Source organism: Triturus cristatus, chromosome 4_2, assembly GCF_964204655.1.
Source record: "Triturus cristatus chromosome 4_2, aTriCri1.1, whole genome shotgun sequence".
NCBI lineage: Eukaryota > Metazoa > Chordata > Amphibia > Caudata > Salamandridae > Triturus > Triturus cristatus.
In genome coordinates, this window is record NC_140586.1 from 221390646 (window position 1) to 221403761 (window position 13116).

The 13116-nt window shown below is 51.2% G+C and overlaps 1 protein-coding gene across 1 annotated transcript in view; it reads left to right on the plus strand.

Moving 5' to 3' along the window:
• Window positions 1-3844: 3844 nt before the first annotated feature.
• Window positions 3845-13116, plus strand: part of CBX6 (chromobox 6) — a 115253-nt gene continuing 105981 nt past the window's right edge. Inside the window, exon 1 of the mRNA XM_085601277.1 lies at window positions 3845-3967. Coding sequence (XP_085457403.1) covers window positions 3899-3967 — 69 coding nt within the window. The 5' untranslated portion in view covers window positions 3845-3898. The remainder of the gene's footprint in view (window positions 3968-13116) is intronic.

The window sequence follows — 13116 nt, forward strand, 5'->3', positions numbered from 1 at the left end:
AGCTTATCTCAGGGAACAGGGGGTACGCATGATAGTAGTATCTATACGACATTCTCATCATGGCGCAATCTCCAATTTTGGCAGCTCAGCAGTTGCGCATGACCATTCTTATCTTACAAAATCTGGGGTTCGTGATCAATGAGCCCAAGTCTGTTCTGTGTCCTACCCAGACAACAGATTTCCTGGGGTTTGTCATAAATTCTCAAACGGCTCAGCTCAGTCTTCCACGCTCCAAACTTCGGGACATCAAGAAGGAGCTGTGCTCCCTGTTATACAAACAGATGGTCTCACTCAGGGTGATCGCCAGGATAGTGGGCCTTCTAGCGTCTTCCATTCAAGCAATTTTTCCAGGGCCCTTACATTACCGGGCCGTTCAGAGACTTAAGATCAAACACTTGCAGAAGGGTCTCTCTTACACAGACCTAGTACCTCTTTCCCAAGAGGTACGAGAGGAGATCCAGTGGTGGCTTGCCCATGTAGAGGCGTGGAACAGCAGGGCCATTTTCGGCTCTCTGCCCAGAGGTAGTCATAGAGTTCAACGCCAGTCGTTGGGGCTGGGGAGTTTGCTGCGGAAATATTTCCACAGGTGGAAGTAGGTCCCTAAGCGAGCTAAGTCTCCACATCAACTGCCTAGAACTCCTTGCAGGGTCGTTCGCGATCAGGACACTCTCACCCAAACAAGTCTCGTGTTGCATCCTTCTGCGGATGGACAACATCTCGGCGGTTCAATACATCAACAAGCTGGGGAGCACGAGGTCCTCAATGTTGGTGGAAATAGCAAAGGACTTTTGCCACTATTGCCTGAGTCATCAGATTTCGGTCATAGCTGAGTACATTCCGGGCCAGTCGAATGTAGTGGCAGACTGGAACTCACACCATCTCAAGGATTACAGCGACTGGCAGCTCCAACCCCAGATAGTGCAGTGGTTGCAGGAGATCTGGGAACTTTGCGAGATCGACCTGTTTGCCTCCAGACTGAATCGTCAAATGGCCAAGTTTTTCAGCTGGAGGCTGGATCCACTAGCTCTGGCGACAGGTGCCTTTTCACAGGATTGGACTCCGAATCTGAATTATGCGTTTCCTCCCTTCATTCTAATTCCCAGCGTGTTTACACAGGTGATGCGCCAGAAGGCGGAGGTGATTTTAGTAACTCCCTAGTGGAAGTCGCTGCCTTGGTTTCCGATACTGTTGGAGGCGAGTTGCGACTTCCCCAGGAGGATCCCATGGTCCTCAACGATGCCCCAGGGCCCTCATGGAGAGATGCACCCGATAGTAATATCGGGGCAATTATCCCTGATGGCCTGGAGACTTTCCGGCAACGTTGGCAAATGCCAGGATTTTCAGAAAAAGCTTCAGACTTTATCAACCAAGCTTGGGCCCCCTCTACCAAGAAACTGTATTCTTTAGCCTGGAAGTGTTGGGTTCGTTGGTGCGTGGAACAACACGTGGATCCCGTGGGGGCAGACTTACCCTATGTTGTGAATTTTTGTCCAAAAAGGCTTCTGAGGGTTTGGCATATCGTTCCGTCAACAATTTCCGTTCAGCCATATCGGCGGGCCAATCTCAAATTGAGGGCAAACCAGTCGGGATGCATCCTCTAATATGTAAACTCTTGAAAGGTATTAGAGTAGCTAATCCGCCCAAGCCGAAGTATTCTTCCTTGTGGGATGTCTCGTTAGTTCTTTTCTTATTCAATCAATGGCCCAGCAATGATATGTTGACAAGGAAACAGCTCTCATCCAAAATGGCCATGCTGTTATGCCTGGCGGCCTGTAGACGTTCGTCGGACGTTAAAACTCTAGACATTACAGGTAGAGTATTTACTCCTGAAGGAGTTTCTTTTAATATCACGTCCAGGAATAAAACTGTCACGCAATGTAGACTATCATGCTTTTCCTGATAATACCAAGCTTTGTGTGGTTCAATGTCTCAAGGCCTATGAAGAATGTACCAGGTCTATTCGGCCTGATGGTGTGGTGCAATTATTAATTGCTTTGCAGAAACCTTACAAGCCTGTCACTGCGGCTTCTATAGCCAGATGGTTAAAATATGCTATGCAGGAAGCAGGTATTAATACTCAAGTCTTTGGTGCACATTCTGTCCGAGGTGCCATGGCCTCTAAGACGTTCATGTTGGGTTCTACTGTTCAAGATATCATGCATTCTGCGGATTGGTCTTCTGAGTCGACATTTAAACAGTTTTATTATAAACCGGTGGGTGATATATCCTCTGTGGTTTTTAATCAGCGTTAAACTAGCATAATACGAAGCCTCCGGTCCTGTAATAGAATATAAAATTAGCTAGCATTCGCGCCAAGAATTTTCAATTCTATTAAGGACACGGAGGAGAGGATTATCCCACTCGGTTACATTACAGTATTATAATTATTACCCACCCATTTTGTATTTATTCTGGTTACGCAGAAGTTACGGGTTGTTCTGTCTCTCATTCTTTCAGGGTCTGAGAAGAAGATGGATTAAGTGTAATCCTGGTTGAAACAACGTACCTCCCAGCTGGCTTGGTTATTCCACGTTGGAAGCTATTGTTTGGACTTCAGTTATATTGTTAGACTTTACTGTTCGAAGCAAAGAAAGAGGACAAGTTCCGGTGATGGTGGCTCTTATGGGGCATTACAGGATGTGATGTAACATGTGCATCATGGGAAATTTAGTTTTATTTACATGATACAAGTTTTTCATTGGCTGCTGTGAGTAGCAATAAATAGAAAGAGAAGCATAATCCTCGCCTCCGTGTCCTTAATAGAATTGAAAATTCTTGGCGCGAATGCTAGCTAATTTTATATTCACCCCCACCCTCCCATCGTTGCTTTTATTTTCCAAATGACACCCAGGAAGAACAAGCGTGCAGCAGAGGCAAGCATGTATTAAATCACACTGCATGGCCCAGTATGTAGTAATTGTATTCAATCCATAGCAGCACATGGTCCAGGATAGTGTGCTGCATGGCTAAACAGTTATAAGGTCCCAAAGGCGAGACCTATTGACTATGCCAATGCTTGTTATCATTTATTGCAGGAAGAGGAAGTCAGCCATATTGGCGCGATGGGAAGACCAGTATGTACAGTGTATTTTGACCATGGCAGGTTCTGTCCACAGGTGCTAAGTTCACTAGTAATGACTGGGGTGAGGAAGACGGATGAGGAGGTAATTCGAGCATTCTTTCCATCACTTTTTTGTGTTCTGTACGGTCAAGCACCTACCCTGGATCTGGTAAACTTAAAAACGTACAGCGAACAAGCAAAGGGTCCTGAAAAATGATAAGGGAATTTGGTCACTCTTACACATTTAGACATAACGAATGCACAGAATGAAAACTGGCGGCTATGCATTCAAAAATAATACTTTAAATCTACTAAGAACCAAATAAGCGCTTTAGGACTTATCCTTATGTAATACGGTAACTCTCAAATATTTTATAAATGTAAAAGAAAAAAAGGAACACTTAAAACTTGCTAGTAATGGATATAGATCATTACATCTGTTTTGGTCAAAGCATTTATTTACTTCGTTCGCCAATTCCCCGTGTAGCGTGGCCCATTTCTGCTTTACGTCCAATCCCACAGGCCTGAGGAGGCGAGCGCGTTACTGTCAGTCGCAAGACTGCACATCGTAAGAACTGCGGATAGCGAAGGGAACAGTCACAAGTGGACCACTGGACCGTCGACGTCGCGCATGCGTAGTAACAGAATGGCAATTGCGTAGGGCAGGCTGACAGCCAAGCACAATCGTGACGAGAAGAATCTTACAGCGCGTGCGCGTCCAGGCTGTCAGAGAGACGCACGCGCGGTGACAAGAGTTCGGTGTTCCCGGTTTGAGAGGGGGTGGGCACTGTCAGTGGTGCGCATGCGCGGTGTCATTCGTTGCCTTCCTGCAGAGAGATGGAGCTGTCTGCGGTTGGGGAGCGGGTGTTCGCCGCCGAGTCCATCATCAAACGGCGCGTGCGCAAGGTGAACCCTCCGTCCCTCCTAACCGGGAACAGAATAGGTCAATCCCGGGGGGCATTTTGTAGGCGTCGTAGAGCCTACAGAGAGCAGTGTTTTGTGGGTCTTGGGCTCATCTGTTTTGGGGAGAATACAGTGCCTGCCTTCTTAGAGGGGCCAGTGCAGGATTAGGGGGCATAACAGTGAAGGGCGTTAGGAGGTTAAGGGAAAGGGACAGTGACAGTACGGGGGAAGAAATGATGCTTGATATGGGAGTAGGGTACGTGCAGAGCCAGAGTAAAGACATCGAAGGAGGGAAAGGTGCAGGGCCTGGTGGATGGGCTGTGCAAGCATAGCTAATTAGAGACCCCATGTTACATGTGACACGTCCAGCCAGTTAGCCAATCCTGCTCTTTTAGAAAACAGCCCTCCCAGTTTTGGAATTTGAGGTTGTGAGCCATCAACCAAAGTTAAAAGTAGAGCTGGGCGACCCAACAAATTAGCAGGGAGAGCCGAGCCAAGCATGTGGCTTGGCTGTAAGAGCCTGTGCATAAGCTAATACCTAGAAGTGTTTGGTGTGTAAATCGTGAAACGAACCTATTGTAAACTATGATAAAGTTTCTTTAAAATGAAAACAACTGTATTTATTTAAAATGCAGAAGTGTTTTACCTTAGTATATCAGATTGTTACTGCACTGAGACGCTTTTATTAAGTGATAGTTGTTTTTTTTAACATGAACTTAGAAACAGTCCTACCCCTCTCCCTCATGTCTATGCCATTAGTTCACAACGAGGCTCCCCACTTGCTGTCCACTCCAAAGACGAAGTCTTCCTAGGGGACCTCAACCTGGAGGACCCTTCCGACTCCCAAACACCCCCAACCTCCTTGAGCTCCTGGAGAACCTCAGACTCTCCCAGCTAGTAACCGACCCACTCACACTGTACCCCATTTTCTGTGCCAGCAACCAAATCACCTACAGCCACCCCAGCAAAATCACCTTACCCGATCACTCTATAGTACACTTCCTCATCTCCTCCACCACCAAGCCCCTGACCAACCTTTTGAGCACCCCCCACAGGAGCTGGAGCAAGACATCAGAGGACCTCTGGGCACACACCTTCTACGCATCACTACCCCCCCCCAACCCTGATGAAGCTGTCAAAAACTTCAATTGCTGGGTCACCAGTTGCGCCATAAAAGTTCCCCCCTTCAAGCCCTCTGGACCCTGCAAATCCCCCCCACTGAGCCAATTGGTTCACAGACGAACTTGTCAACACCAAACAAAACTGGAAAGGACCTGACGCGCCAACAAGGCCACATCCAACAGGGAAAATCTCAAATTAGCACTAAATAAATACCACTCCCAACTAAAGAGTGCCAAGAAAGAGACTCTCAACAACCGCCTAAAAGCCAGCTCCAATCACATCAAGGAACTCTTTGGCATTGCCAGGGAGTTCACCAACCCAACAGCAACCGTGAACTCCATCACCCCTTCCCAGGACCTCTGCGACTCCCTCGCAGAGTTCTTCCATACAAAATTCCAACAATATATGAATACTTCGATCCCCAACCTCCCCTTGATACCCTCAGCCCTCTATACACCAACAAAGACAACATGCCAGCCACCATCTCAATCTTCACAACGCTGACCACCGTGACCCTCATGTGCTCAATCCCTCAGGAGCTCCAAGGGACCCCTGCCCCCACCATGTTTCACAAAGGAGCCAGCTTCCTCAGCAAGGAGTTCACCCCCATCCTGAACGCCTCCATCACCCATGCCTACCTCCCCACCGCATGTAAACACGCAGAAGTCAAACCCCTTCTAAAAAAAACCCACTGTGGACCCAGCATACCTAAAAAAAATACTGACCCATCTCGCTACTACCCTTCCCAGCCAAAGTCCTAGAAAAAGCAATCAACATTCAACTGACCAAACATCTTGAAACCAACAATGTCCTGGATCCCTCTAAATCAGGATTCTGTTCCAACCATAGCACGGAAACTGTCCTCATAGCAGCTACAGACGAGATCAGAGCCCTCATGGACAAGGGCGAAACTGCTGCCCTCATCCTCCTCGACCTCTCCGCAGCCTTCAAGACCATATTGCTCTACACCCTACTCCACGTCCTCCAGCATATGGGCATCCAAGGAAATGCCCTCAAATGGATCGCCTCCTCTCTCACTGGCAGAACCCAAAGCATCCACCTTCCACCCTAATTCTCAGCTCCAAAGGATATCCTTTGCGGTGTCCCCAAGGTTCCTCTCTTAGCCCCGCCCTCTTCAAAACCTACATGCCCCCCCAGCCACCCTGGTCTAATCTCATATCAAGAACATCATATCCTACACGGATGACACCCAACTCATCCTGTCTCTTTCCTCCAACTTTATTAACACCAAAGCCAGCTTCCACAGGTGCATGACCAGCATCGGCAGTTGGATGCATAGCAAAAGCCTTAACCCCTTCGCTGCTGCGGACATTCCGCTGCAGCGCTGGGGGGGGCAGGGGGGCAGCGCGGCGGGCCTGTGCTCATGACGGAGCCGCTCCGTCATGAGCCACAGTTGAGCTGTGCTCATGACGGAACGGTTCCGTCATGACTCCGCCCATTTGCGTTGTCGCCCCGCACAGGCGGGGAAACAGCGCCGCGCAGGCGGAGCGGCCGCCGACAGGATTGTCATGACGGAACCGTTCCGTCATGAGCACACGGCAACCGTGGCTCATGACGGAACGGTTCCGTCATGAGCAGGGAAGGGGTTAAACTTAACACAGATAAAACCAAGGTACTCCTCTTTGGGAGCACCGCCTCCCCCTGGGTCCTCACCTGGTGGCCCACCAAACTAGGCCCCCTCCCAAACCCACAGAACACACAAAAAATCTAGACATTCTTCTCGACAGCAATCTATCCATGAAAAAACAAGTGACTGCCCTCTCCTCATAATGTTTCCACATCCTCCGCATGCTGAAGAAAATATTCAAATGGTTCTCCACAGACACCAGAAGCACCATCACCCAGGCACTCACCAGCTGTCTGGACTACGGCAACGCCCTCTATGTAGCGATCAACTCCCTACTCCAAAACAGGCTACAGACAATACAGAACATGGCCGCCAGGCTTGCCCTTGACCTCCCAAGACGGACCTACATGACCCCCTACCTGACAGCACTGCACTGGCTCCCCATCAACAAACGCTGCCATTTCAAACTCCTCACCCACACTTACAAAGCCGTCCACATCGAGGGCCCAGCCTCCCTGAACTAGAGAGTGAACTTCCACCAGCCCATCAGACAGATTCGCTACTCACTTCACCTCGCCCACTCCCCTCGAATCATCTGAAGGGGCGGCCGATCTTCTCCCACTTTCCCCCCAAACTCTGGAACAACCTCCCCCCTACCTCTTTGATCAGCACCAACACTACCGTAGTTCAGAGGAGACTCAAAACCTGACTCTTCAACAAATAGCTCGGATCAGCAGAATATGCTCCCGCCCAGTGCCTGGAGACCCTCACAGGTGATAAGTACCGCTCCATAAATCCTGGTTGATGAGGCAAGTCAGCTATCGTACATGTGGCCTGAATTCTTAATACAGATGGAGCAACATTATATTCTATTATATCTAACTCTAGGTATTTTTTTTACAGTGCACATCTTGACCTTACATGTTTGAAGATTCTTTCGTGTTTGATAATAAAGGAAAAGGAGCCATGGCAAAATAAAATATTTGCCTAGGATCACACAGTTTGGTAATTTAGAAAAGCTGGAACTTATCCCACGTTTTCCGGTATATTTGAGCAATTATAACACTATTTGTGTATCACATTCTCTTTACTATTTTGCATTAAGGTTAATGCCTTGTCTTTAAGTCTTGGTGCATGAGGTTAAAGTGTGGGTGGCAGGCAGAAGCCACCTGAAAGCAATCATTATGGGGCTCGAGAATCTAACAGAACCATGAGCGGAGCCAGAGCCACACCTCATGATTTCAGTGATTAGACTGCTTGTAGCTAAAAACAAAACTTCAAATGCCACTATGCAACATATTCTTGAGGATATAATCTGGACATTAGTCGAAGCAAATGAAAAACTAATTTGAAACGGGTAGCTGAGTTCTTAAACTTTTTTCAGTTTAGAAGTGGAAGCAAAAACCTAGGAAATTAGTACCACTTGGATTTTTAGTAGGCTAGGGCGTGGGCCAAAGCAGGCAAAAATCGCCACTCTAGTCAGTATAAGGGAGTTACACGTCCAAAATAACCCCTGCTCACCCCCTTGGTAGCTTGGCACAGGCAGCCAGGCTTATCTTAGAGGCAGTGTGTAAAGTATTTGCACATAACCGACAGTAATACAGTGTACGCACTACAAAAGGACATCACACCAGTTTAGAAAAATATCCAATATTTTTATATAATTGGAACAAGACCAAAAACGACAAAAAGCCACAATACTATACTTAAAAGTTCACAGTTCAAAAATACGCTGATTAAAAAGAGTTCCTTGTGTGGATAGCTCCGTCCGGGCTACCACGGCGCCGTGATCACACAAATCCAAAAACAGTTCTGGCTGACCGCGGGGTCGCGGGCCAGCTAAGGTTTCGGGAAGACCCGCAAACAGTACCTTTCAGAGATGCAGGGCGATGGGGCCCTTGAAGTCACTCGCGTTGCAGGTCGAGCTCCTTTCTGATGGGATCAGGAGCGCTGGCCCCAACAGGCGTGTGGTGCGAAGGGCAGCGGTGCGGCGTGCCATGCCCCCAGGTCGTGGTGCGAGCAGCGGCTCGGTGGTGGTGTCAGATGGTGTCGTCGGTGAGACCAGGGTCGCGGTGCGAGATGGAGGCGGTGCTCGTCACGGTGCTATCAGGTCCCGGTGCAAGCAGCGGCGGCGTCGTTGCTGAAGCGCTGTCGTCGGCTGACGGGCGGGAGTCGATGGCACCGGCGTAGGTGGGTCAAGGCTGCTGTATGGGATGCGGGCGATGCGTCATGTAACTTACGAGCGGTGCCCCCGAACCACGGTGCAAGCATCGGCGTCGGGAAGGCCACGGTGTTGTCGTGTGGCGAGGCGGTGCAGAGTGCGGTGCCCACAGGTCGCGGTGCGAGCAGCGGCTCGGTGATGGCGTCAGCAGGTGTCGTAGTTGAGACCAGGGTGGCGGTGCCCTCTGCGGTGCCAAAGCTTCAGCGTGGAGCAAGGCGGTGCGGAGTGCGGTGCCCACGGGTCGTGGTGCAAGCAGGGGCTCAGTGGCGGCATCAACAGGCGTCGTCGGTGAGACCAAGGTTCTGCGGTGCCTTCAGGACACGGGGTCGGCAGGGTCGTTGTAGGCGTCGTCGAGGTGGTGTTCTTCGGGTTGCAGTACTAAACACACAGTCCCCAGTGCTGCGGGTCGAAGAACCTGAAGTCTTTGATGGTCCGGAGACTCTGTGAACAGGGGGCAAGCTCTACCTCAAGCCCTTGGAGAGTCTCACCAATGCGGTTCCAGAAAGTCCCATCCAGACCTTTCACTGCCCAAGACAGAAGCAGCCACTGCAGGTCAGCCTTGCAAAGCACGCAGCAGAGCAGTCGTTCCTTTTAGCAGCTTCTCCGGCTCTTCTCCTTGGCAGTCTTCTTGATCCAGATGAGTTCTAAAGTTCAGGGGTCTGGGCTCCAGTATTTGTACACAAAAATCCTTTGATCTTCCAGGCAGAGGGTGTCTGTGCCCGGCCAGAACCAGTTCGGCCTTCTCTGGTGTGAATTCCTTGCAGGAGGTGGAGACGGCTTTGTCAGAGGCAGACCAGGCCCTTTGAGGTGCAAGGAAATCTCCTCCCTCTTCCCCCATCGTAGCCCAAGTTTATTTAGCCCTTTCCTGACCTACCTAAATTATTGGGAGCCACCCTGCTTCCTAGCCATGTGTCGTCCAAAACCCAGACAGGCAATCCACATTCCAGCAGAGGCACACGGGATGACCGAGCAAAATAATACCCACTTTCGAAAAGTGGCCTTTATGAACTCGGAATGAAAAGGGCACCCTCGCTAAAGGCTGCGTCTTTAGACGCTGAGTTCAGGCATACCAATCTTCATTCACTTATACCTTTTTCGGGCTACGTACGTGGGTGGCACAATCCGTACTGCAGGCCCACGAGTAGCGGTTGACTCACAAGCCCCGGCACCCGCAGTGCCCTTTACTGTGGACTGACAAGTAAATCAAACATCTGATCATAACACAATTTACCGCAGGAGCACCAGCACTTTACCACTGATCAGCAGTGCGAAAAGCGAGCAGAAACGTTACACCAGCAAAAACAGTGAAAAACCGGGGGGGGGGGGGGGGGGAGGGGGGCAGAAAGCAAAGACTCAGGGGAAACACGCCAAAAGATGCCAAGTCTAACACATGTCCCCTCCAGCTGAAAGTAGGGGGAACTACCCACTCGCCTGGGAGTTCTCCTCACTACGGCGGAAGAACCTGGACAGGCCATCTGCGTTGGCGTGCTCTGTGCCAGGGCGGTGTTCCACCATAAAGTCCATTCCATGTAGGGAGATGGACCACCTCCTCAGTTTTGGATTCTCCCCCCCTCATCTGCATTAACCACCTGAGGGGCATGTGGTCGGTCTGAACTCGGAAGTGAGTCCCAAACAGGTATGGACTCCGCTTCTTCAGTGCTCAGACCACAGCAAAAGCTTCCCTTTCTATGGCACTCCACCTTTGCTCCCTGGAGAATAGTCTCCTGCTAAGGAAGACTACTGGCTGATCTAGGCCCTCTTTGTTCAGTTGTGAGAGCACCGCTCCCACTCCATGCTCTGACGCGTTGGTCTGCACGACAAATTCTTTGGAGAAGTCGGGGGCCTTGAGCACGGGGCCGTGCACATGGCGGCCTTCAGGGTATCAAACGCCTTCTGGCAGGACTCAGTCCAGATCACCTTTTTCGGCTGCTTCTAGGAAGTCAGCTCAGTTAAGGGGGCCACGATGGTGCCATACCCCTTAACAAATCTCCTGTAGTATCCGGTGAGTCCTAAGAAGGCCCTCTGTCTGGGTCTTGGGGGCTCCCAAGCCAGAATGGGGTCAATCTTGGACTGTAGGGGAGCCACTTGGCCTCTCCCTACTTGGTGTCCCAAGTTCACCACCGAACCCTGCCCGATCTGACACATACTGGCAATAATCGTGAGGCCTGCCGTCTGCAGCGCCCTCAACACTTCCCTGAGGTGTTGTAGGTGTTCGTCTCAACTGGAGCTGAACACCTCAATGTCGTCCAGGTATGCAGTGCTGAATTCCTCCAGCCCGGCCAACACTAGGTTGACCAACCTCTGAATGGTGGCAGGGGCATTCTTCAATCCGAAGGGTATCACCCGGAACAGGTAATGCCCGTCCAGGGTTGAGAATGCTGATCTCTCTATGGCTCCCTCGGTTAGAGCGATCTGCCAGTACCCTGACGTCAAATCGAATGTACTCCGGAATCTGGCTGCTCCCAACCGGTGGATGAGCTCGGGGGATGGGGTGGGCGTCCGTCCGCGTGACGGCATTGATCCCCCGATAGTCCTCACGGAACCGCAGTTCGGGGGTGGCACTGGGTGCTGTTGTCTTCGGGAACAAGACCACGGGGCTGGCCCATGGGCTACTGGACGGCTCAACCAACGCCAACATCTTCGAGACCTCCTCTTTGATGCTGGCCTTGACCTGGTCAGCCAGCCGGTAAATCCTGTGTTTCACCAGGGGGCTGACACGGGTATCCACGTAGTGGGTACACCAGTGAGTAACACCTGGGGTCACGGAGAACAGTGGGGCAAACTGCCCCAACAACTGGCGACACTCGCTCTGTTGCTCAGCGGTCAGGGCCGGGGAGAGGGTCACACCATCCGCCGACCCATGCCCCTCTTGGGCAGATAGGAGGTCCGGGAGAGGCTCACTCTCCGCTTCCTCCCCGTCGTCCGTTGTCAAGAACATGCTCACTTCGGACCTCTCGAAGTGGGGTTTGAGGCGGTTTACGTGGAGGACCGGTAACGGGTTCCGAGGAGCCTGCAAATCCACCAGGTAGGTGTCTTCACTTTTGTGCTCCACCACCTCAAAGGGCCCTGTCGACTTGTCCTACAAGGCACAAGGTTCCATAGGGGCCATGACCCACATTTTCTGTCCAGGTTGAAATCCGACCAGAGTGGCATTCTGGTCATACCACTTCATTTCTTCCTGGCTGGCTTCTAGGTTCACCTGAGCGAGTTTCCTGAAGCGGGCAGTTTGGTTGCGGAAGGCCAGCATGTTAGCTGAACACATCCTGGGGTGTCTTCCTGGGAGCGGCCTCCCAGCCTTCCTTCACCAAGCTTAGAGGTCCCTGCACCGGGTGACCGTACAAAAGCTCGAATTGACTGAACCCGAGAGACTTTTGGTGTACCTCCCTATACGCAAAGAGAAGGAACGGTAAGAGGACTTCCCACTTACGCCTCATGGGTTCAGTGAGACCCTTGATCATGCCTTTCAAGGTCTGGTTGAATCTTTCCACCAGACCATTACCTTGGGGGTGATAAGGAGTGGTGAACTTGTATGTAACACCACACTCCTTCCACAGGGATGTCATATATTTTGATGTGAAATTAGTCCCCCCTGTCGGAAACCACCTCTCTGGGAAACCCTACGTGGAAAAAGATCCCCATTAACGCCCGGCCCACCACTGGCGCTGTTGTTGTCCTGAGAGGGATTTCCTCCGGGTACCGGGAGGCATGGTCCACCAAGACCAGGATGTACCTGTTGCCCATGGCTGTCTTGGAGTCCAGTGGCCCACGATGTCCATCCCTACCCTTTCAAAGGGTGTCCCCACCACGGGGAACGATTGGAGAGGAGCTATGACCTTCCTCCCACTCTTGCCACTTGCCTGGCAAGACCGACAATGCACATCCGACTGCCTTCCCATTTGAGGCCAGAAGAAGTGGGTGACAAGCTGGTCAAAGGTCTTGTCCTGCCCCAAATGTCCTGCCAAAGGCACGTCGTGAGCCATATCCAGTAGGAAGGTCCGGAAGCGCTGGGGTACCACCGGCACACGGGCGGACCCAGGTTCCGCGACCTTAGGCTCGCTGTACTGGAGATCATTCTCCCAATATATCCAATGTGATCCGGACTGATCACCAGTCGCCTGGGCTGCGGCCAGCTGCCGCAGACCCTCCAGAGAAGGGCACTCTTCTCCCGGCAGAACTCCTCCCTGGTGGGACCCCCTTCTTGCTGCTAATGGATCAGCTCAG